The sequence below is a fragment of the Nycticebus coucang genome, chromosome 12, assembly GCF_027406575.1.
Source record: "Nycticebus coucang isolate mNycCou1 chromosome 12, mNycCou1.pri, whole genome shotgun sequence".
Classification (NCBI taxonomy): domain Eukaryota; kingdom Metazoa; phylum Chordata; class Mammalia; order Primates; family Lorisidae; genus Nycticebus; species Nycticebus coucang.
The window spans coordinates 67,205,376-67,231,027 of NC_069791.1; the positions used below are offsets into that span (position 1 = coordinate 67,205,376).

At 40.9% G+C, this 25,652-nt stretch overlaps 1 protein-coding gene and 1 pseudogene across 5 annotated transcripts; one reads left to right on the top strand and one right to left on the bottom strand.

The window, feature by feature from the left end:
• Positions 1–4,376: 4,376 nt before the first annotated feature.
• On the bottom strand, positions 4,377–5,280 carry LOC128561975 (nmrA-like family domain-containing protein 1; annotated as a pseudogene).
• Positions 5,281–6,038: 758 nt separating this feature from the next.
• ZNF12 (zinc finger protein 12) lies at positions 6,039–23,325 on the top strand. Of its 5 annotated transcripts, none has more exons than XM_053556745.1 (6): positions 6,183–6,674; positions 8,287–8,351; positions 14,165–14,291; positions 14,570–14,665; positions 19,196–19,300; positions 22,300–23,325. In XM_053556745.1, the coding sequence occupies exons 2-6, from the start codon at positions 8,337–8,339 to the stop codon at positions 22,320–22,322; spliced, it is 366 nt and encodes a 121-aa protein (XP_053412720.1). In that variant the 5' UTR covers positions 6,183–6,674; positions 8,287–8,336; the 3' UTR covers positions 22,323–23,325. The 5 variants fall into 5 exon arrangements, with proteins under 5 accessions (XP_053412719.1, XP_053412720.1, XP_053412721.1 ...); XM_053556746.1 differs by having other exon boundaries at positions 22,303–23,325; XM_053556743.1 differs by having other exon boundaries at positions 6,189–6,322; positions 6,532–6,674; positions 19,196–23,325.
• Positions 23,326–25,652: the final 2,327 nt, after the last annotated feature.

The window sequence follows — 25,652 nt, forward strand, 5'->3', positions numbered from 1 at the left end:
TTAGGTTTTTAAAATGTTTAGATACATATCAAAGGGCCAGAAGAAAAAAGTACTTATATTACAAGTTTTCTCAAGGAAATACTCTAAAAAAGCCAGAGGAGAAAATGTCTCTATCTTTTGGCAACAAGGAAGATTTTTAATCTATTTTTAAAAATCACGCAATGCAAATAACAATGCCCAAGAAGATGGTAAAAGGAAAAATAATAACGCAGACTGCAGATTATGAGCACAACGTATTTTAATTTAAAAATGCACTCTCAAATAATATGAAATTATAAATCCATTTATTTATGTATTAACAATTATATACAAATCCAACTGTATCTTTAAAAGCAAATTACAATGTAAAATAGCATGAACAAACATACCTAAGAGGGACATATTCTTAAAAAGAGGACAAAAATTTAAAAAGAGGACAAAAATCAAACTCCACATAACCCAACAGTACATTTTCCAGGGGAGTAAGTATCAATATAAAGTTGGATGGATACATTCTCAGAAAATGTCTGTGTAAGGTTTGGGAAGTTTCTGTTATTCATTTTTCTTGTATGTCTTTAGAGACTCATAATTCTAGGTCATGGGTAGATGATGTTTGGTGTCTACCTCTCTGAACTGAGCACCTGTCACCATCACCTGGGTGGTGAGTCAACTGTCTGACCCCACTCTGGTTCCCCTGTGAGCCTGAAGAGCATCCCTTTTCCTTCCTCACAGGAGTCTAAGCACAAGGATACAAGTATGATGGATGCTGTGGGGATAGGAGTCTCAGCACACCAATGCAGGCATGTTGAATGCCATGGGGATGTGGATCTTTGTCCAGGAGCTGCAACAGGGATCTGGCTGGGATCAGGAAACTGTGAACCAAGTCAAGGTGACAGGTCATAGTGAAGAAGGGAAAAGGAGCTCTAGAATCAAGGTTTTCCGATGTGTGCTTGTCACAGTCTTCTCCCCCTGGGAGAGAGTGCAGAGAGACCACTCAGGAATTGGTTACAGATATCTACAATATCATCTATTTTTTCAGATTTTATCCTTTACTTTCTGGTTCTGGAACAACCAGCCATTTTACTTTACGATAAAACTATTTTCTTTTTTCCATTAATAAACAAAATCACGTTTCATTTTCTTACACACAAAATTGTACCTCTTTGTCATATGATTGATACCAGCAGAGTCTTTATTGGTTTATACTAATTATAACTTATAACCAAAGTTACTTCCTTTTCACAGAGAAAACTAGGGGTTGAAGAATTGAGAACATCAGCATTTTAGCAGACTACTAACGATAACAAGTATACATAACACAACTCTGTCTAGCTATAAACATTCCTAATAGATCCAAACAGAGTTAGTTTTGGTTTTGGTTTTTGAGACATAGTCTCACTTTGTCACCCTTGGTAGAGTGCCCATGGCATCATAGCTCATAGCAACTTCAAACTCTTGAGCTCAAGCAATCCTCTTGCCCCAGCCCTCCCAAGTAGCTGGGACTATAGATGCCTGCTACAGTGACTGGCTATTTATTTAGAGATGGGGTATTGCTCTTGATTAGGCTGGTCTTGAACTCCTGAGCTTAAGCAATCCACCTGCCTCGGCCTCTCAGAGTGCTAGGATTACAGGCATGAGCCACCGCACCCGGCCAACTCTCTCTGTAACAACTAAAAATAAAAATGGAAACCAGGAACAGTGGCTTGTGCCTATAGTCCCAGTATTTGAGAGGCGAAGGTGGGAGGATCATTTGTGGCTAGGAGTTCCAGGCTGTAGTGCACTATGATTGAACCTGTGAATAGCCACTACACTTCAGTCTGAGCAACATAGTGAGACTCCATTTCTTAAAAAAATAAAAAGGAAGAACATATACATTTGAAATTATGCTTAGTAATTAATGTTCCAGAATTCTGTCTTACTTAGAAATGACCTAAGAACCCAATGATACATGTGAGTGAACTCAATTTTATATCGGTCCCAGGGTTTTAGCGAATGATCTTCGAATTTATGGTTAAGCTGACATACATAAAACATAATTATTGTTGAAATAAAGTTTGTAGAAGTGATAACTAAATTTGGTTAAACACAAATTTACATTTGTCATAACCTTAAACATTAAGAGTGATGTTAATTGGATGGTGCCTTGTAGCTCAGTGGGTAGGGCACTAGCCATATACACCCAAGCTGGTGGGTTAGAACCTGGCCTTGGCCTGCTAAAACAACAATGACAACTGCAACAAAAAAATAGCGGGGCGTTGTGGCCGGTGCCCGTAGTCCCAGCTACTTGAGAAGCTGAAGCAAGAGAATGACTTAAGCCCAAGAGTTTGAGGTTGCTGTGAGCTGTGATGCCATAGCACTCTACCCAGGGCAACAGCTTGAGACCCTGTCTCCAAACAAACAAACAAACAAAAAAGAGTAATGTTAATCAGTAAGTCTATGTAAGTTTAGAAAAAACATATCTAACAGCAATAGCAAGTTATGCCAAACAATGATAAATCGGCTAAGACACAGCTGTTTTTATTAAACCAAAAATATTAAACTAGTCTCATTTGCTTAAGATTTATATAAATTATGTTGTTTTTTGTCGGTTTGAACTGCTATAACAAAATACCATAAACCGGGTGGTGTAAAAAAACATTTATTCCTCACAGTTTTGGAGAGATCACCAAGTGGTCAGACCATAAAACCAAAGACACAATCATTGACGCTAGCAGTGGTTAATTAGAAAAAAAGAAACTCGGCCGCCAATGAACCAAAACCAAAGCAAAATACAAAATTGGTAGAAGGGGAAATTGCTAGAAAACAGGAAGTCAGCAAAGTTTAGTCGCCATTTGGGACTCACTCCTAGGAGCAAGAAAATCTGCACCTGGGCTTCGCTCATCGCTCTGCGCATGTGCGCCGCTCAGCAGCCCTTTTGCTGGCCCAGCTGCGTGAGTCTATCCAGGCAAGGTGAAGACATCGAAAACCATCAGAACGGAAGACCAAGTTTATGTCTGTCTCACAGATAGAAAAAACGAGCACATGCTAAAGAGTTTATTTAATGCAAGAGGTCCTGGCAGATATTATAACCATTTCAAAAGAGAGTAGGAGTAACAGACATAATGATAAACCAAGAATATTGAAATTATTGGGCGGCTCCTGTGGCTCAAAGGAGTAGGGCGACGGCCCCATATGCCGGAGGTGGCAGGTTCAAACTCAGCCCCAGCCAAAAAAACTGCAAAAAAAATAAAATAATAATAATAATAAAATAAATAAAAATAAAAGAATATTGAAATTATTAAATAAATGGAGAAATAGAATCAAAACTGGATTTTCTCTGTGTATGTGGGGGAGGGGAGTCAATCAACTTCTCCCAGGCAGGACAGAAGAGGTGGTAAAATAGCTCATTTCAGAAGAGGTGGTAAAATAGCTCAAAGTCTGTGAGCCAGGCTGGAATCAAGTAACAAGGTCTTCCAAACCATGCTTAATTTTCTTTTCTCTTTTCTTTCTTCCCTCCCTCTCCTTCTCCCTCTTTCTTTCCCTTTCCCTCTCCTCCTCCTCCTTTCTTCTTCCTCGTGTGTGTGTGTGTGTGTGTGTGTGTGTGTGTGTGTGTGTGTGTGTGTGTGTGTGTGTGTGAGAAAACAATTTTCCTGCCTGGAGGACACTCATCAAAGTATCACAAGAGTGGAAAAGTGGCCAGGCTCACACCTGTAATCAGTCCTAGCATTCTGAGAGACCAGCGGGCAGATTTCTTGAGCTCAGGGGTTAGACACCAGCCTGAGTAAGAGCGAGACTTTGTCAACCCAGGGTGACACAGTGAGACTCTGTCTGAAAACAAAAACAAACAAACAACAACAAAAAAAAACGGAAAAGCAAGCATTCAATGTGCTCAACACTACTATGAAATCAGAGTAGAGGAACAAATACACACCCACACAAGACAAAAACACAAACTCAAGTGGTGTTGGAAGGGGGGAGGTGGAAGAGAGGAGGGAAGAGAGGACTGGCTCACTTCTACCCAGCAGGCACAATGCAAGGGCACACAGCACACCTCCTGGGTGAGATGCACAACCACAACCTAGACTCTCTGAAAGGAGAGGAGGCCAGTTCAGGGATGAAGGATAGGCTTGATTTTAAAGGAGCAGAATGGAGCCCTGGACAGCTAAAACAGCAGTGGCAACTCCAACAACAAAAATAGCCAGGCATTGTCACAGGCACCTGTAGTCCCAGCTTCTTGGGAGGCTGAGGCAAAAGAATCACTTAAGTCCAGGAGATGGAGGTTGCTGTGAGCTGTCACGCCACAGCATTCTATCGAGGGCAACATAGTGAGACTCTGTCTCAAAAAAAAAAAAAAGAATTAAATTCCTTATGTGTTGGAGAGCCTTAAGATGGATGCAGAAGGAAAGAGCAGGAACTAGCTAGGAAGAAGTCCGCAGAAGGAAACAAGGCTCGAAGAGGGAACTTTTGTGCTGGTTTGCCATAGGACCCAGGTTGGCCATAGCCATGAGGCCCATGGGAACATCACCCATGGGCAAGCTTAGCAAGTAGCTTTTCCATCAGGGACTTTCTGGGGCAGGAAGTAGGAGAGGAGATTTTCAAAATAGCAGGGCAGCTTCATGCTGGTCATGGGAATACAAATGTCCCAGAAATACTCCTCAACCTCCCCTTTACTGTCAAAGTGGCCTGCTGCCAGTCTCCCCCCATCACCTTTTTTTTGAGACAGAGCCTCAAGCTGTCGCCCTGGTTAGAGTCCGGTGTCATCACAGCTCACAGCAACCTCCAACTCCTGGGCTCAAGCAATTCTCCTGCCTCCGCCTCCCAAGTAGCTGGGACTACAGGCATCCGCCACAACACCTGGCTATTTTTTTGGTTGCAGCCATCATTGTTGTTTGGCGGGCCCGGGCTGGATTTGAACCTGCCAGCTCAGGTGTATGTGGCTGGTGCCTTAGCCACTTGAGCCACAGGGCCGAGCCCCCTGTCAGCTTCTTAATGTTCTCCAGGCCCTGGGAGCAGAGGCTCAGGAGCTTGGCCAGATCAACCAGCAGCTTTCCCTACTTGACCTCCTGCTTCTGGCTACAATTCTCCCAGTAGGTGGTCACAATGACAGTGGCATAAGCCCCAGTCAGGACCAGCTCCATGCTGGCCTAGTCCTCCTGGTTATCTTGCACTACTTCTGCATAATGCAGCCTCAGCTCCTTCCCTGCCTTCTGCTCAGTATCCCTGGTCACCACTCAAACTTTGAATGACCCATCTTCCAGGAGTGTTTGGGCCACCCTGGGTACTTCTGGCTCCAGAAACCACCACCACTTTCCTGTCTGCCATGGTGGGATAGAGACAACCATCAGCAATCTTGGGCTCCCTAGGCTGGAAACCCTCCCCTTCTCACCTTGCTTGGCCAGACCACCTCCTAAACAATGTATAATTTTTCATTTAAACACAAAATTCCTTTTTATACACTTTGTTCTCTTCAGGAGGTAAAGTTATGGGCAATGTTCCTCTTTCAATTCTGTGGGTAGTTTCTGTTCTACAGTTTTTGTGAATTAAAAACAGTTTGAAAAAGCTAAATTTCTTTTCTCCTTGTTAGGGGGAGAAAGGTATCTTGTTCCAGAATAATATTCTATTTTATCACTGGGCTCTATTTTCTAATGTTTTAGTTAAATGTCTCATTTGTGATTGTACGCAAACATGACACAATGTACCTAACCCTTTCATTTATTTACCATGGTTCTTCATGGACAGTGATTCTCGTATTTTTAAATTTTATTTGTTTATTTATTAAATAAACAGAGTGAGGTAGGATTTCACTCTGTCACCCAGGCTGGAGGGCAGTGGCAGGAGCGTAGCATACTGAAGCGTCGAGGTTGGCCCCAAGCTAACCTCCCGCCTCAGCCTTCTCTCAAAGTGCTAGAATTACAACCGTGAGCCTGAATGGTCCCTTAAACATGCAGTCTTAGAAAAAGAAGAAATGTGAGGTTAGGGTTCGGGACTACTAGTCCTCCCAACACAGAGTCCCTTACGACTAGACGAGGCAGAGACTTTTAAGACGTTCCCCAAGCCCGGTAGAGCGTAGGCTTATGGGAAAAAGAGTCCTAGTGCTAGGGCTGGTGGTGGGCGCTTGGAGGCGGACTTCTGATTTCTCCTGCGCATTTGCACCTTATCTTCTGTGCGTGTTCACGCATGCGCGCAGCCGCCCCTCTGACCTTGCTTCCTGTCCATTCCCGGGTTGTGGATCTCTGTGGTTGCCATACTTTGGCCTCTGGCGGGAGAGATCGTGGAGCCTGTTCGGTTTAGCGGCGACAATCAGGGCCGACACTCAGGCGGGCACGGGGCTGGGTGGCCCCGGGTTCGTGCAGGCTCGGCGGAGGTTCGAGTGGGGACCCTCGAGTGCGGCCCCCGGGCCCGCGATACTGGAGCTTAAGGGGCGGAGCAGTAGCGGCGGCGAAGGGGCGGCGGGACTTGGGACCCGCCTGTCTGCCACCTGGGTGGGCCGGCCGAATCTCCGCGGGACCGTGAGTGCCAGGGGAGGCATTCGTGGAGCCCAGGAGGGACGTTCCGCGTGACTCCGTCCCATAGGCCCAGATCCGGCCCCTCGGGAATAGAACGGCGTTGGTGAGGCGGGAAGGAGGAGACCTCGGGAGCAGAATTGCCCCGCGAAAACAGCCCCCCGTCCAGACCTTTCAGGAGCCTAGGGCAGAGGCTGCGGAGCCGCAGGAGGGGTAGGTCATGGATTTGCGGGCCCAGAGTGAGCAGGGCTTGGGTGGAGTCACCTCTTGCCGAGGACATTAGTGTGTGAGGAAGGGGATGGTTTCAATGGCTGGAGGGCGGGGGCAGGCTCCGCCGGAGTAGGCTCTCCAGGAGAAGACCTGTGAGGACTGGGTTTACAGGGAGGGGGGCGTGTCACCAGTCTCAGCTGCGGATGGTTTTCTCTGCACCCCTTCCTCCTCTCACCGCTCAATATTGCGAACCAGTCTGTAACTAAACGTCCTTCAGCACCACTGTTCTCTAATTTGTACCTGCTGGTTTCACCTCAGGTCTGCCCCTGTAGAAACATATTTTAGGGCAGGAAAAGTCAGCAGGGATTCTCTTTTGCTGCCTCAGTTGCTAGAGGAAGGCATTGGGCCTTAGTAGATAGGTGACTTGTACAAGGTCACCAGTTTTGTTGTAGGATGTCTAATAGTAGAACTCAAAATTCTCATCTTCCAGGCCAGTGTTCTGTCCAGTGTTATCTTAGTTAAATCAGGGAAAGTGGGTTTTTTTGTCGTTTGTTTGTTTTTTGAGACAGTCTCACAATGTCATCCTCTGTAGAGTGCTAGGGCGTCACAGCTTACAGCAACCTCAAACTCTTGGGCTTAAGCCATTCTCTTGCCTCAGCCTCTCAAGTAGCCAGGACTACAGGCGCCCACCACAATGCCTGGCTATTTTTTGTTTGTAGTTGTTATTGTTTGGCAGGCCCAGGCCAGATTTGAACTCGCCAGCTCTGGTGTATGTGGCTGGCACCCCAGCTGCCGAGCCTGTTTTTTGTTTTAAATAGAAGATTCTTTTGAGCTGCAGCACTCAGTTTTGTACAAATACTCAATGGTGCTGACTGTATCCTATGGATTTTTTTTTTTTTTTTTTTTATTGTTGGGGATTCATTGAGGGTACAATAAGTCAGTTACACTGATTGCAATTGTTAGGTAAAGTCCCTCTTGCAATCATGTCTTGCCCCCCCTATGGATTTTTTTATTTCAGTGGTTAAAAGAGTAAGAAAATAGATGAGTGTTACAGAATTCTTTTTTTTAATAACTGTGTGTAACAATGTCATTATTTCACTAGGATCCTGTGTTCATTCAGCATGAGAATTGCACCCAGCCACCTCATAACCACGTGTGAACTATAATATCTCTTTTTGGGGGGATGGGGAAACAGTCTCAAGCTGTCGCCCTGGGTAGAGTGCGGTGGAATCACAGCTCACAGCACCCTCAAACTCTCGGGCTCAAGTGGTTCTCCTGCCCCAGCTTCCCAAGTAGCTGGGACCATAGGCACCTGCCACAATGCCCAGCAATTTTTATTTTGTTGCAGTTGTCATTGTTGTTTTCCAACCCACCAGCCTCAGTGTATGTGGGCAGTGCCCTACCCACTGAGCTACAGGCTCCACCTCTTGTGTGAGCTATAAATGTCAGTGTGGTTGTGCTTCCCGATCATTTTCCAGTCCCTACTGAGGGCTTAAAGGGACAGTCCCATAAGGTGTCGTTTATGAAACTTTCTCTGTACGTTTTTATGTGAGAGATTTCTGCCATGGCAGGCCAGATCTTGCATAACTTCATTGCTTGTGTTTTCTTTCCCCAGATCTGCCTCTGCTTTCACAGTCCTCCTAATTTTCCCAAGAGCAGCAGAAAATGAATAAATCCCTGGTGAGTTTTTCTGTTCGTGTATTTATTCTCCACTTTGAATTGCAATATAACTTAGGTAGGAAGTAAGGGCTCAAGTTTTAAGATGTAGAAACAGAAAGTATGATCAGACAAAACAGAGTAGCAGTCAGCACCAAGCATGTTTGTCATGTTCATATGTGTAGATAGAGTGGCCTTTGAAGAGTTCTTAAAGCCAGAGTACAGGTGTGTCTCCTGTTCTTGGCATTTGTCACAGAAAAAAAGATAAATTCCATCTGGTACTTACACTGACCATAAGCGCAAACATTTTTGTTTTTATATGGATATTATAGATTTCTTTGACATAACCATAGCCTTGCCTTACTGTTCTTCATGTAAGCAGAAAGTGTACTGCCCACAGAGGACTCAGTGCCTGTGATATCTCTGGTGACTAAAATACTATTGTACCACAGACATACTGTTTTTATTGCTTGATGCAGGGATTAAACATGGATCATTTAAAGGAATGGCCTCTTGCCCTTAAATTAGTGTCTGTAAAGATTTCTCTCTGTTAAGTCTTATCTGGGTTGCACAGCAGCTAGGGCATTAATCTCTAGCAAAGAAGCCCTTATCTCCCATTCCCATTTTCCCCTGGTGCCACAGCTTTGGTTCTGTCCCTGCTGTTGGTCTGACCAAAGGGTTGCCAGTGCTCTTACTCCTGTTGGACATTGCTAGTCCTCACCATAGCCTGCTGTGCAGTGTCCTCTGTCAGTTTCTATGACATTTCTCTCCTTGCCCTCTTCCTGAATTTGATGGTTTCTCTGCTTTCTTCAACTCTGGACTCGTGACTCTTCTCTTACCTGTCTGAGCTCACCCTCCTACACTTCTAACTACTAGCTCTAAATTGGTTCTCCTGCATGGATCAGATCCCTCTGTCCAGCTGCCTGCTCAGCATTTCTATGGAATATGTCCAAAGGACATCTCATAGGTGCAGTAAATCCAAAAAGGATAATTTGCAGCCCCCATCCTATGCCTTCTTTTGTTCCTAGTAGTTCATTGATTATCTAGCCTATAACTCTATCCAAAAAAATAGGATTCTTTCTAAACTCTTTGGCCATTCTCACCACATGGAATTGTTCAAGTTTATTAATACTATATTCTAAATGGCTTTATCCTGTCCTGTTATCCCATTCCTATTCCCATTAAAGTAACTTATTTTTTCCATCTGTGGACTACTGCGGAGACTTCCTTTCTTTGCTGTGGCTGCTTTCATCTGCCAGCTTGAGTGTATTTCCCACATTGAATATTTCTCCTAAACCTAAAGCATTAATGGTACCAGCTGTGCATGTGGAAAGCACTTGAGAGGCTCCCTGAGTAGATGAGAAAGTGAGGTTGCCTTAAACTGGGATGGAGAAGATTGTGGGAAAAGCAGGTTTAAGAAAAGGCCTTAGGGGTGGTGCCTGTGGCTCAGTGAGTAGGGCGCCAGCCCATATACCTAGGGTGGTGGGTTCATAGCCAGCCCGGGCCAAACTGCAACAACAAAATAGCTGGGTGTTGTGATAGTTCCAGCCTCCCTGTAGTCCCAGCTACTTGGGAGGCTGAGGTAAGAGAATTGCCTAAGCCCAGGAGCTGGAGGTTGCTGTGAGCTATGATGCCACGTCACTCTACTGAGGGTGACAAAGTGAGACTGTCTCTTAAAAAAAAAAAAAAAAAGGACCTTAGAATTATGTATGTCTTAAGACATTTTAAATTTGAGCTGTTGGTATTTGGTGAGGTAGTTATATCAGGAAGGCAAATGTATGTGTGTTGGGGTGGGGAGGTTTAAGAGATGAATCAGGGTGGAAGTTGGCACTGGAGGCCAATCCAGGGATAAGCCTGGCACTCTCCCATGTGCTGTCTGGAAGAAGAGGAGGACCTGAGAAGGTGCTGCTGGTCAGGCAAGAGTGAGGACCAGGAACCTGGAGTTTCTGAAGCCAAGGGAAGGAAAAGCTTCAGGAAGGGGTGATCAGGCAAATGAGGACTGAGAAATAGCCATGGGACTTAGCCCTGGGGAGGTCACGTGACTCCCTGGAGATTTGTTGGGCTAGATATGTAGGGTAAATATGTTGTAGGCTGGGTTTTTTCTTAATCTTATAAGTGATGTTGAGGTTTGAGTATATTTTTTATATATTTAGTAGCTGGGTTTTGTTTTTTGTTTTTTGTTTTTGAGACAGAGTCTCACTTTGTTCCCCTTGGTAGAGTGTTGTGGAGTCATAGCTCACAGCAACCTCAGTCTCTGGGGCTCAAGCGATGCTCTTGCCTCAGCCTCCCTAGGAGCTGGGACTACAGGCACCCGCCACAATGCCCAGCTATTTATTGATTTATTTGTTTTTAAGAGATGAGGTCTTGCTCTGGCTCAGTCTGTTCTCGAACCTGAGGCTGTTCTCGAACCTGTGAGCTCAGGCAATTCACCCACCTCGGCCTCCCAGAGTGCTAGGATTACGGGTGCGAACCAGTGTGCCTGGCCTGGAGCTAGGTTTTTTGTTGTTCTTGTTGATATTAATAGACTTACAGTTTATGGCAGTTTTTAGTTTATAGAACAATTGAGCAGGTGGCACAGAGTTCCCTCATCCTCCTCCCCTCTCAGTTTCCCTTGTTATTAATATCTTGAGCCAGTGTGGTACATCGTTCCACTTGGTGAACCAATATTGATGCATTATTATTACCTAATATCCATACCTCATATTAATGTTCATTCTTTGTGTTTTACAATTCAGATTTTAACAAATCTGTGACAAGTATCCATACCCTTACAGTGTCATGTAAAATAGTTTCACTACCCTAAAAACTCTCTGTGCTCCAACCCCTCTTCTCCTTACCCCTAGCTCTTGGCAAGCACTGGTCTTCTCACTGTCTCTACATTTTTGCCTTTTCCAGAGTATCATATACCTGGAACTATCCACTCTGGAGCCTTTTGAGACTGACACAATTCTATTGTCTGTGGAAAAAGTGGTTCCTGCCCCAGCCAGATGAATCCATGTGTAGAACTGCCCCCGTTAGGTGATACCTGCTCATGGCAGTCTTTTTATCATTGTTCATCATTTATTATCATTGCTTCATGCCCTGTAAAGTGCCTGCTCATACCAGTGCTTTTATCCTTGTTTTGTTTTGTTGACTCATAAATACTCATTTTCTTTTTTTTAATTTTGAGACAAAGTCTTAGTCTGCCACCCTGCGTAGCAGCAACCTTAAACTCTTGGGCTCAAGCCATCCTCTTGCCTCAGTTTCCCGAATAGTTGGGACTATAGGCCCTGCCACAATGCCCAGCTAGGTTTTCCATTTTTTTTTTTTTTTTTTTAGTAGAGATGGTGTCTCTTGCTCAGGCTGGCCTCAAACTCCTGAGCTCAAGCAATCCACCTGTCTCGGCCTCCCAGAGTGTTGGGATTACAGGCATGAGCCACCAAGCCCCACTAACTTATAAATACTCTTAAATGTTCATAAATTTTTCCAGTTTTGGTTATGTTAGTAAACATTTTCTCCCAAGATAATTTATCTTTTTACTTTATTTTCTAATATTACCACATAATTATTTGATATCTGCATTTTGATAAATATTTTGTGTTCTTTAAATTTCTCAGGATGAGGAAGTTTGCATGGATAGTCTTTTCCTAGTTCAAGGGACCCTTCTCTAGCCATTACTTAAGTGCAGCATCTTAAAAGATAACGTTCATGATGGCGAGTAGGAGGAATTCATTTGTCTTGGAGCTCTTTCACTTTTCTAGGAATTTTCATTTTTTCCCCTCCTATCTCTGGTGTTCTGCTTCAGTTGTTTTACTTGGATTGGCCTCAGAGGTGGTGACTAATACTGACTCTTGAGACTTTGCATATATGAGATGCATTTTTTTTTTTTTTCTGACGTGCAAAGGACTCTTGTTAGCTAGGTAGAGGACATTTGGAGTGCAATCTTTTGGCCTGAGTAGGCTCTGGCTGTTGCCTGACTGTTGTGGGATCCCTAAGCATTTTATGATGACTATGCTGACAGATATCAGGTGGACAAACTAAATAGTGACACATACTTGAGGAAATGAGTCCAGACTTACTTTACTAAGAAATCAACAAGTTGTTATTGTCAACAAGGCAGAGCAAAACGATGTGCGAACTTCTGGACTCCTTCTTCATCATCTCATTAAAGTGGCCATAGTCATGGCTGGTGATGTCTGAATGATGTGCAGGCAGAGCTTCTGATAATTGCTCTCCGATGTGGTCTCATCACCTACAGGGGCAGTTCTACCAATGGATTCATCTGGCTGGGGCATGAACCACTTTTTCCACCACTATGTGTCCCATCAGCAGTTGGACACTCTCTGCCTCAATCACCTTTAGCTTTACCAAGGCAGCCAGGCCTATCCCTAAACAGTCTATCACCTGGACCTGGGTGAGAACAATGTGGCTTGTCAGGGACTCCTATAGCGGACTCCTCCTGTACTTATAGATCATTTCACATATAAAACCTAAAATTCTCAGTGAACACCAAGAATTTGTCATCATCACACCTGACCCCTAAACATGAAGTACCCTTTCCTTCCCTTACTTCCCCACTGCTCCTACTGCCGTGTTTTGTTGAAATCATCTGAACTTTTTTGTTTTAACACACAGATACTGTTTTATAATATTTTCTTGGCAATTACATAGAACTTAACCATATTATCTTTCGTTGTTTAAACTTCTGTCCTAATTTGGAAAGTGGTAAGATACACAGTAGATAGTCAACAATAACAGTAGATATCATTGATTAAATATATGTTATGTTCACAAAACTATGTTAAGTGCTTTCCACAAATTAGTCTATTTAATATTGGTATTATATGATAGGTGCCATTATTATCTTTATTTTAGAGGTGATAATACTAAAGGAACAGTTATAATGACTGATGTAAGTACTTGTGAATGAGAAAGTTTGTTCAAAAGATACACATTTAAAGATAGGGTTTTGATAGTTCCCAGGTAAGCTGTTCTGCCCCTCCTCCTCAATGTGTTTGTCCTCTCCTGGAATGTAAAATGGGAAGAAGGATAATTCAGAGTTACCAACTAGGAATTGGGGGTACCTAAGCCAAACTATTACTAATATAATGTGGCAGGCCATGGTCAGACCTTCTACATGGAATAAAATACAAAACTAGAATGTGTGTTGCCAGGCTTGCTTGTTGCTTTGGTAATTATGACCATATTGCAAATTGGTTCTAGTGGTAGCTATAGAAGGAGCAGGTTTGGGCAGGAGCAGTGACTGACTTTTAGGCATGTTGCGTTTGAGATCTAAGAGGTGTGTCTGGAGTTGAGAAGAGCGGCTTGGACTGGTGATATAAACTTGGAAAATAGTAGTGCATGCCTGGTAATTAATCATGAAGCCAGGTGTGCTCACTGTTAAAGTAACAAGTGCAGATAGCAATGAATAAAAGACCAAAGACTGAGCCCTGGGCCCCTCCAAATTCATGATGACTTGGAGAAGAATAGGAGCCAGCAAAGGAGACTAAGAAGGAGTGGCCAGGGAGATAAGAGGAGAACCAACCTTGTTGATGTTCTGGAAGCAAAATGAAGAGCATTTGAAGGAAAGGAGTATATTGGGGGTTTCCTTGAGTGTTCCTCAAGAGCCAGGATCATTATTCATGTAATAATGAATCCATGTGTATATTCATGTAATGATTCGTGTAAGCCCAATATTTTAATGTCTATGGAATGAATCTCTTACCAGTGTGTTTCTAGTCTGTAACATAACATAAGGTATACAATGTTTATGGCTAAGTTTACCAGTGAGCTTGGTGAGATCTTGTCCCCATGTACCTTTTCCACATGACCCTCTTCCAATCATGGTACCATTACAGGGGCCAGTGTCATTCAAGGATGTGGCTGTGGACTTCACCCAGGAGGAGTGGCATCAGCTGGACCCTGAGCAGAAGATAATATACAGGGATGTGATGTTGGAGAACTACAGCAATCTAGTTTCTGTGGGTGAGGATAGCTTGCATTCTTGGTTGCTAAAATATATATGGGATTTCTCTCAAATTTAATGACTTTAACTTCAAATTTGATGGGACAAATGTGAGTTATCTGATTTGGGCACCAGGCAGGGCATTTTGGTGAAAACCTTCCCAGTGAAAGGTTCTAATTTTGATAAAGCACAAATGACACTTTTGTTGTGCAGCTTGTATAGAGGCCCTATCCTCATATGATGGAGACCCTGAAGCCAACCAGCTGGGCTCAAGTTCTCTTTCATTTCTCATTAACAGGGTATCACATTATCAAACCGGACGTTATCTTGAAGTTGGAACAAGGAGAAGAGCCATGGATAGTAGAAGGAGAATTCCTACTTCAGAGCTATCCAGGTGTGTTAGTGGAGGCAGTGAGGGATTGGTAATTTGGAATTGTTTTTCTCAGGAATTTTTTAATGGTCTCAAACCTTTAGAGTTGACTAAAGATAGTTACTTGTAAGCTGTAAACACCTGAAACTCACTCCCAAAGACTTCTTTCTTCCCCATAAAAACATATGTTTATAGAGCTTTGCCACACTTACCACTACCCAGAATCAGAATCTAGTAACTTCCTTTTTCCTCTTAAACCTTGGGTCTTTGTTTGCTCTTCTAGCATTTTCAGTAATTGTTACTGTAGATTTCTTTCTAGGCATTCATGAGTCTGCTATTAAAAAATAACTTATGTGACTCTTATGTTCTGGATTTTTTCATCTTTACTATGAAATGCCTCAGAACTTGTTTCTATTCCCAGTTCCATTTTTTATTTCTTTCTTTCGAGGTTACAGTCCAAAATCCCCATCCCATGCCTAAGTTGATAGATTGTGTCGCTTGTTGTGATGTGCATCTGTGCTTTATTTTACAGTGCTGGCTAATCCTCAGATCCCAGCCCTCCTTAAGTTTGGAGAAAACATTACATGGGTCTCCCTCTTTAACCAAGTACTCTATTTCATCTTGTCTCTTATTTATTGTTCTATTCTTAGTCCCTTGAATGATGTCCTTTCATGAAGGTGCTTCATAAGTATCGTATATGTAAGCAAAATCTGGTTTATTTGTCTGGTTTATTTGACACCTCCAGACATGTCTCTAAAGGATTGACTGACTTCTACCTGCCGTGATTTCCTCATTTCCTGAGTTTCTCAAATGGCTTCTCCAATCTCTACTCTGTAGGGTTTTGTGTACTGCTCACATCCCACGTGATGCCTCTGCCACCATTGCATAGCCTGGGTTCTAGTCTGGTATTTTTGTGATAGCAGTTCAATGCTGCTTTCCTCTCATTCTCATCATGTCTGAAAATTGATCATGAACTCTTCTAGATTATAATTACTAATCACCTTCCCCACCTCCCTTTATTTATGCCTCTTCTTTTCCTGTAGTGGCCCTATGAAAACACTAAAAATGTGTACTTCTCATAAAATAGTATTGATTTCTCCAGGATTATTGGCTTTTGTCCAGTGTGAAATGTCTCAATTTATCATCTGTATAGCCTCAGTTTCCTTTGACTTGATATAACAAGAAGTATACAGGGAGTTCCTGAGTTACAAACATCCAACTTACACACAACTCACACTTAAAAATGGAAGCTATTACAGGAAGCCCCTAAGTTACAAACATCCAACTGATACATGACTTGCACTTACAAGTGGAGGCTATTATAGGTAAGTACCTGTTCCACCATACATCAAATTCAACTAAGAATAAACCTACAGAAGCTATTGTTTGTAACTTGTATTCCATGAAGCCTGGATTACTATGAATAATTGGATTTGCAAGATATCTTCACCCAAAGTTCCCAAGTGATCTCATCATTAGCCTCAAGAGATAAGCTTATAGCTATTCACTATTAATTCCTAAAGAGAATTTCCATTCTTTGTCTTTTAAGGATAGCCACAATATTAGCCCTGTATTACCTGAAAAAAGTAATTTTCTGTTGATTCCAGAACTCTAACTAAATTACATTTGGTCTACACTCCTAACGTTTTTCTCTTCATAAGATTATTCTTCCTTTAGCTTTACATTACTTTAGAGTGTGCTTTTCTTCCTCAGATAACATACCCTTTAAGTCTAAGACCAGATTTTCAATCGCTTTTTCCTTCTTTTTTTTTGTAGAGACAGAGTCTGTCTGTACCACCCTCGGTAGAGTGCTGTGGTGTCACACGGCTCACAGCAACCTCTAACTCTTGGGCTTATGCGATTCTCTCGCCTCAGCCTCCCGAGCAGCTGGGACCACAGGTGCCCGCCACAACACCCAGCCATTTTTTTGTTGTTATTGCAGTTTGGCCAGGGCTGGGCTTGAACCCACCACCCTTGGCATATGGGGCTGGCACCCTACTCACTGAGCCACAGGCGCCGCCCCGCTTTTTCCTTCTTAACTCTTATTATCTCTTTTTTCTCTCAACTTCAGTTCCACCTAGCAGTGCTACCACAGATAAGTTAATCTGATTCAGTAATCTGTTATTTGATAATATATATATTTGCTTGCGCCTTTTACTCTCTTGGATTGTAACCCTATAAAGAAAAGGGCATGTTTTCCTCCCTCAGTGTAGTATGTCAGTAGATAAGTATTTCCTTGATTATCCTGAGAGGTAGGTGAACAGACTTCCTTGTTCATTCATTCAGAAATAATTTATAGGCATTTATTTCTAAATATTCATGCGTGGGTTACATCCCCATGTGTTTTGCAAGTACTACACAAATACCATATATTTCAGATTAAAAATAAGTTTGCTGATTTCTGTTCAGGGGTTCAAAGGAAATACTCCCTAAGAGATAGGTTTTGGTTAAGAAAAAAGAACAGAGCTGAATGAAGTAATTTAAAACTCAGTGTTTTATGTGTAGTGCTGTCATACCAATGCAAGGGTGAATTACTTATGCTCAAATGATTGTATGGTCAGTAATTACTTTCAACTTCAAAGGGAAGTGGAGTTAATTGAGATGAGAAAGGATTTGAGAAGTATTTTTTTTAAATATAGAAACTCACTTTAAAAATAGATTCTGAGTAGATGAAGGCAAGAAGTCAAGCAAACCGAGTGAAACAATAAGAGCAAAGATTTGTAGGTGAAATGTGCTGGGTGTCAGTTGGGCACCACAGAAATCTTAGCATAAAGCTGTGGTGCCTTAGATTGTGACCTTTCTCTCCCACCTTAATAGTATATGATATGATGTAAAATATTGACCCATTTCTGCCAAAACAAAGCCCTGCTTAGATATCGCTAATGATTCTCCTTGTCCAACAAATAGTTTGGTTTTCCTCGAACAGAATGTTTTTGGTAGATGATTCTAACTTGGAATCATACTGTAAATCCAGGTGGTAAAAAATATTGTGGGTTAGATTCTTTTTTCTATCTTATCTGTTAATAATTGGGTAGTGGATTCAGGAAAGCTGAAGGTTTTGGAGGATAAGTTGACATAGTTTCACTTAATATGGATGATATATGGCAAGTATGATAGTTTCACCCAAACATTTCTAGGATAACTAAAAATAAAAGTCACTATTTTAGGAGCAGGTTGGGGGGGGATATGATTCTTAAGGTTTGTACACTATACACTTAGGAGTGAGAAAGCTCTCACATTCACAGTTAAGTGACAATAATATGTCAGGAACAGGACTGGCTTACGGTAATTTTCAAGAGATTAAAAATTGGAAAAATAGGGTGGCACCTGTGGCTCATACCAAGGGTGGTGGGTTCAAACCCAGCCTCAACCAAACTACAAGGAAAAAATAGCCGGGTGTTGTGGCAGGTGCCTGTAGTCCCAGCTACTTGGGAGGCTGAGGCAAGAGAATCGCCTAAGCCCAGGAACTGGAGGTTGCTGTGAGCTGTGTGAGGCCACGGCACTCTACCGAGGGCAATAAAGTAAGACTCTGTCTCTACAAAAAAAATTTGGAAAAATAATTGCTAAACTTACCAAACCTTTGTTTTGTGCCCAATGCAGTTCTAAGCACTTTATGTTTATTATCTCCTATGATCCCATAACAGCTTTATGAGGTAGATGCCATCATCTTCATCTGACAGGTGGAGGATACTGACTACAAAGAACTATTAAGTAATTTACTTACAGTAACCTCACCAGAGTTCATGCTATATTTTTCAAGTAGGAACAAACAGGATTTCATGGTCAGAATCAGTTTTGTATTAAATCAGCTTTATTAGAATATTGAAGAAATATAAAACTTAAAAGAATGAAATGGTTTGTGGGCTATTTTATATTTCCTGTTGGACATATATATATATTCCCGGACTCCCCTTCCAAAAGGGTTAAAGTCTTGGTTATAGGGCTCTTCCTTTAACATGAGGAAATGTAGGTATAAGTTTATTCTACTGTTTAGAAGGGGGGAAGGCAACAGGAAGTATGTAAACTGATGAAAGTGCTACCATAAAAATTTTGGTGTATGGTGATATTGACTTAGATGATAATATGTCTCCCTTAACTTGATATGAAATGATAGTGGTATAAAGTACTGATGTATCTCCTCCAAAACAAAATCCTACTTGTGTGTATCCAATGATCTTCCTCATCCAACAGCACTGGTCATCACTCTATTGGTATCTGTCTTGTTATCTGTTCATCTGACTTCCTTTGTGAACTAGTTATTGCTTTGTGTTTATATTTTATCTTCTGTACCCACATTTGAATAAAATAGAAAGTAGCGAGATCAAAGGTGTTTTTGATCTTGTGTTTTAGCCAGTTTACTTACTCCTTTCCCCAAACCTGGAGGTAGGTGTGTGTCTAAAGCAAAAGAGGGAAAAAGTACACTTTGAATTATTTTCATGTCTGTGAAGCTAGCATCTTCCCTCAACAAGATGCTTGTATACACGTCTCATAAGTCTCATTCCATATCTTATATAGGAAAATATATAAAAGTTGGTTAATTTTGTCTTTTCTTAGGTGAAGCCTGGCGAACTGATGACTCAATAGAGAAAGCCCAGGAAGATGAAGATAAACATTCAAGGCAAGCTGAGTTCATCAGTGAAACCCTGATTGATGAGAGAGGTAATGTTCCTGGTAAAATTTTTAATGTAGAAATGAACTCTATTCCTTCAAGAAAAATAGCCTATAAAAATAGCCTATGTGATTCTTGTGAAAAGAGTTTAACATCTATTTCAGAATACATTAGTAGTGATGGAAGCTATGCAAGAATGAAAACTGATGAATGTAGCGGATGTGGGAAGTCACTTCTCCATATTAAGCTGGAGAAAACTCATGCAGGAGAAAAATCCTATGAGTTTAATCAAAATGGAGAACCATATACTCTAAATGAAGAAAGTATTTATCAGAAAATTCATATTCTGGAGAAACCGTTTGAATATATTGAATGCCAGAAAGCCTTCCAAGAGGACCCAGTTTTTGTTAATCACATGGAAGAGAAGCCCTATAAGTGGAATGAATCTGAAATTGCCTTTCTCCAAATGTCAAACCTCAGTGTACATCAGAGATCTCATATGGAAATGAAGCCCTATGAATGCACTCAATGTGGGAAATCCTTCTGCAAAAAGTCAAAATTTATTATACATCAGAGGACTCACACAGGAGAGAAACCTTATGAATGTAATCAATGTGGGAAATCTTTTTGCCAGAAGGGAACCCTCACTGTACATCAGAGAACACACACAGGGGAGAAGCCCTATGAATGTAATGAATGTGGAAAAAACTTTTATCAGAAGTTACACCTCATTCAACATCAGAGAACTCACTCAGGAGAGAAGCCCTATGAATGTAGCTATTGTGGAAAATCCTTTTGCCAGAAGACACACCTCACACAACATCAGAGAACACATTCAGGAGAGAGACCCTATGTTTGTCATGACTGTGGGAAGACCTTCTCCCAGAAGTCAGCACTTAATGATCATCAGAAAATTCACACTGGTGTGAAACTCTATAAGTGTAGTGAATGTGGGAAATGCTTCTGCCGCAAGTCTACTCTCACTACCCACCTGAGGACACACACAGGAGAGAAACCCTATGAATGTAATGAATGTGGTAAATTCTTCTCTAGGTTATCATATCTCACTGTACATTATAGAACTCATTCAGGAGAGAAACCCTATGAATGTAATGAATGTGGGAAAACCTTCTACCTGAATTCAGCCCTCATGAGACATCAGAGAGTACACACAGGAGAGAAACCTTATGAATGTAATGAATGTGGAAAATTATTCTCCCAGTTGTCATACCTCACTATACATCATAGAACTCATTCAGGAGTAAAACCCTATGAATGTAGTGAATGTGGAAAAACCTTCTACCAGAACTCAGCCCTTTGCAGACATCGGAGAATACATAAAGGAGAGAAGCCTTATGAATGTTACATATGTGGAAAATTCTTCTCTCAGATGTCCTACCTCACTATACATCATAGAATTCATTCAGGAGAGAAACCCTATGAATGTAGTGAATGTGGGAAAACTTTTTGCCAGAATTCAGCCCTTAATAGACATCAGAGAACACACACAGGAGAGAAAGCCTATGAATGTTATGAATGTGGTAAATGCTTCTCTCAAATGTCTTATCTCACTATACATCATCGAATTCATTCAGGAGAGAAACCCTTTGAATGTAACGAATGTGGAAAAGCCTTTTCTCGGATGTCATATCTCACTGTACACTATAGAACTCATTCAGGAGAGAAACCCTATGAATGTACTGAATGTGGGAAAAAATTCTACCACAAATCAGCATTCAACAGCCATCAGAGAATTCACAGAAGAGGGAATGTGAATATAATAGATGTGGGAAGGCTTCTCTGAAGTCAGACCTCATTTTATGTCAGAGAACCCTTTCAATCTAATGAATTATGAAACTCCTATCTGAAGTCAGACACATTGTACATGAAAGAGCTCACACAAGTGAATGTGGATAGGCCTGTGTGTGTTAGTCATATAATCTGAAAACTCACAGAGTGGAAGCCACAGTTGTTATGAGACCACATGACTCATTAGATACCAGACAATACCAGAGTAAAAATTTATAAATATTTAGAATGTATATACATTTCACCATGGATTAAAACTTTACATATCAGGGAATCTATTAGTTTAAAGAATATGGAAAACATAATTCTTCAGAAATTGTTAACACTAAAAGGTATGTGTCTGAGACCATAGCAGACTACTGTTAAAAAAGACTCCCAGAACATTAAAATATTTGCTGTGAATAAACTTATTCGTGGTGTAAACAGAAGCTGTTAAATCATCAGGATAGCTAATCAAGTCAGTAACATTAAACTCATATATAAACGGTTTTGAAAGAACATAATTTTTTATGAACATAAGAACATTATATTTTTAGGAGGTGTTTTTGGTTTGTTTTTAGTATGTTACATTACAGAAATTGTATAATCAGTTTGAATCTGTTTCAAAAAGCATTACATCCCCATTTGAGTAATTTGCAGTACATATGATAAGATTGTTTCTTCTAAATAGCAGCATCATGTTAATATCCTAATATGCATTGTCATTGAAATAATATTTGCTAGGTATTTTTCTTGCACTCTTCCCTAGCATTTATAAGTGCATTTGATCATTGTTAATTATCATCCATAAAGAACCAATAAACTGTTTCATATGTGTCTGAGTCAGCAAAAAAGATAGACTATCTTTTTTACCTATATATAAAATAGATAACCTTGCTGAGGTAATTTTATGTTGTTAATGCCAAAAGTCTATAGGAGTGAGAAACCACTAGTTCTCATTCACTCTATACACTTTTAAAATGTACTTACAATATTCCCATTTTAATCTGTTGTTCTTTGTCTACTGTTTTTCATATGGATGCTTCCATAATAAGTGTGCAGAACACAAATGCCGTGTAACATAGGATTTAATTTTGATAGTGTTTTTAAGCCTTGTGCTCTGCTCTTTCCCATTGTTGAATGAGTTAAGAACACATTAATAAGGGTTTGTGGCCGATATTGCTGAGTGACTCCAATCACTCAGAGGGAGAAATGGATCCTCATTAATTTCAGTCAGTAACAATACCTTTCTCTTTGCCAGCAGTTGATTTGAAATGGTCATAGGATCCAATTTTAAATATAAACAAAGGAGATGTATGACAGGTTATTTCTGGAAAAGGTTTCCTCACAGGTTCAAGGAATCAAGCAAAGTGAAGTGGAATCTTGGTGAACAGTACTTTTGTTTGGATGTGGTGCCTATTAACTGTCTTTCACAATGGATCATAGTTTAATCGAGGCCTGAGCAGAAAGACTGAAAGATCTTGGGACCTGGATGATGTCATCGAGCCACTAAACCAACCAGCCTGGTAGCCATCCACTTACGGACTGTTTTATGAGAGATTAACCTTATTTTTAAGCTAATTGATTTAGGATGCTGTTACTAATAATTGAAGACATTCTTGTCTAATATAGAATTATACTTTTGTAGGAGATAGGTAATTCAAGAAGTGGACTGTAGGTAAGTCATTTTAAGGTATTAATACAGAGATTTATCTTATTTTGTGTAAATTTTGACGTAAATAGTTTGAACATTAGAAATCAACTTGAAACAAATGTGTATGCTTTCTTTAACTATCATATCATTGACATGCAAAATTAATCTTTGGAACCTGAAACAATGTCCTGCAGGTATACCTCCTTTTTTTGAATACTTGGAATAAATTTTATTTGAGGTAATTCAATTTATATTATTCATGGATCATTACCACAATGTTAGTTAACAATATATGGTGTGAAGTAAGGGTCTAAGTTTGTTTACTTTCGAATGATTAGTCTGATGCCCTGTATTGTTTGAATTATTTACCCCTTTACCACTGAACTGAAATGCCGTATTTTTCATTTATAAAAATCATACATTGCTCCCATTTCAGTTGCTCAGCACTTTTTCTCCATATTCATCTAGATGTTGTGAGCATGGTACATAACAGGAATTAAAAGTCTGGTAAGTTGTATACTTTTGTGTAGAAACTATATATTCATAGTATATTTGTTGAAATGATAGCCACAAAGGTTTTCCACACTGGTTTCTCATTATAGCTTAATAATACAATATGTATTTTAAGTAAAACATTTGAAAAGTTTAAATGTCTTATATATATTTTTTCTCTTATGGATTAATTGTACATCAAAGGGTCTGATGTATGTAAATGTCTAAATTGCCTAATTACTAAGGATTTCAGATACAAACTATCATAGCCTTTATTTAGAGTCAGCCTTTTCTCACTACTCTGCTGGATATCCTCATATATTCTACTCAGTCTTACTCTATGTGGCCTTCTGGATCCTTGAGTGCAGCCTTTTGACTGAATCCAAATTTTACAGAATTCATTCAGTGAAGTTTAGATTTGGTCAAGGGGCCACATTCAAGGATTTGGAAGGCCACCTATAACCCAGGGAGAATTTCTTCATAACAAAATTTTTGAGACATCCTAGTTGAACATCACTAGCAGAGACAAGTAAAGTGGGAAATAAGCATGGGAATGCTGTGCAGCAGTTAGAATTAAAGGCTGGATTAGCAGGTAGCACATTTGATCTTTTTGATATGAATGGAAAAAATGATGGCATAAGACCTAATATCACTAAATGGTTGTGTCAATTATAGTTTCATGCACACACACATACTCCTACATAGGACAATGCTATTTAATGCCATAAATTTAGTGTGATGCCTGTGTAGAAGGGAATAGGAGTGGGGTTTAGTTAGAAGAAGGAAATCAGGTAAAATAACATATGCCGTAGGTGGCGGGTTCAAACCCAGCTCTGGCCAAAAACCACAAAAAAAAAAAAAAAAATTTGGGTGGCACCTGTGGCTCAAGGAGTAGGGCGCCGGTCCCATATGCCGGAGGTGGCAGGTTCAAACCCAGCCCTGGCCAAAAACCACAAAAAAAAAAAAAAAAAAAGAATGAGGTCTGTCTTAGCTTGTTTTCTGTTGCTATGACTGAATACCTGAGTGGGTAATTTATAAAGAAAAGAAATGTTTTTAAGAGGCTGGGAAGTCCAAGGCCTAGGAGCTATGTCTGGTTAGGAACTTCTCACTGTTCGGGACTCTGCAGAGTTCCAAGGTACACAGGACATCACATGTCAGGGAGGCTCACTAAAGAAAGCCAACCTGCCTTTTATAACAGGCTACTCATGGTAACATAACAGAGCCCTCATGACCCAATCACCTATCAAAGGCCCCACCTCCGAGTTCTTTTACAATCAGGATTAAGTTTCAACAAGAATTTTTGAGGAGACATTCAAACCATGGCAGGTTCCCTGCAGAAGCACAGTTCCCCAGGACATTTTTTTAAAACAGAAAAATTAAAGGCCCAGAGAAATTAAAAAGCTTCAAAATACCATATTCTGTTCAGTTTTAGCCAGAGTTGCATGGCTCAAGTGCCTAAGTGGTATCTGTGCCTTTTTTTAGCAGCTTCACCCATTTAATTTCAGTTAAATGGCTGCAACCACCCAAAATGTCAGGCACATCCTTCGTTGAAAGAATACCTCACCTATGATACCTGCCTCATATAGAACTCAGTGCACCAGACTGATAATTGTACTGTTAATAACAATGTTCTCACTTTTTAGTTTTATAAAATTGCCCCTTCCTTAAATCTCAGCTGGGCACCTAACTGGAGATTTCCTTTCTCTGCTTTCCTTTTGGAAAGATGTGGCCAGGTAACTTAAGTTTTGGATTGTGGAACATAAGAAGAAATGACATCAGTTTTTTGTTTTGTTTTGCAGTTTTTGGCCAGGGCTGTGTTTGAACCCGCCACCTGCGGTATATGGCTACTTCTTGAGCCACAGGTGCCGCCCGCATTTTGTTTTTTGTTTTTTTTTGTTTTTTTTTAATTTTATTATTGGGGAATCATTGAGGGTACAGTGAGCCAGGTTATACTGCTTGCGTTTGCTCGGTGAAGTCCCTCTTTGTAGTTGTTGTTGTTGAGACAGAGTCTCACCCTATGCCCTGAGCAGAGTACAATGGCATTATAGCTTACTGCAACCTCAGACTCTGCTGCCTCAGCCTCCGGGAGCCACTGGGATTATAGGTGCTGAGGATGGATATTTTTTTTTTTTTTTTAATGAGTCTGGGTCTCACATTTAGGCAAGTCTTGAACTCCTGAGCTCAATTAATTCTCCCTCCTCAGCCTCTCAAACAGTGTTGGGGTTACACACGTGAGCCACCTCGCCCAGCTTTTTTTTTTTTTTTTTAATGATGACAAGGTCTCATTCTGTTGCCCAGGCTGGAGTCCAGTTTTTAGTTCACTGTAACCTTGAACTCCTGGGCTCAAGTGATCTTCCTTCCTCAGCCTCCTGACCAGTAGGGACTATAGGCATGCATCACCATACTCACCTAATTTTGTTTTGTTTTCCCAATTTTTTGTAGAGAAAGGTTTTCACTGTGTTGACCAG

What these genes read in the sequence shown, in the direction of transcription:
- ZNF12 (XM_053556744.1), top strand. An exon ending in CAGCAATCTAGTTTCTGTGG is followed by an intron (nt 14,292 to 14,569) that starts GTGAGGATAGCT and finishes TCTCATTAACAG; the next exon opens with GGTATCACATTATCAAACCG. An exon ending in CCTACTTCAGAGCTATCCAG is followed by an intron (nt 14,666 to 19,195) that starts GTGTGTTAGTGG and finishes GTCTTTTCTTAG; the next exon opens with GTGAAGCCTGGCGAACTGAT.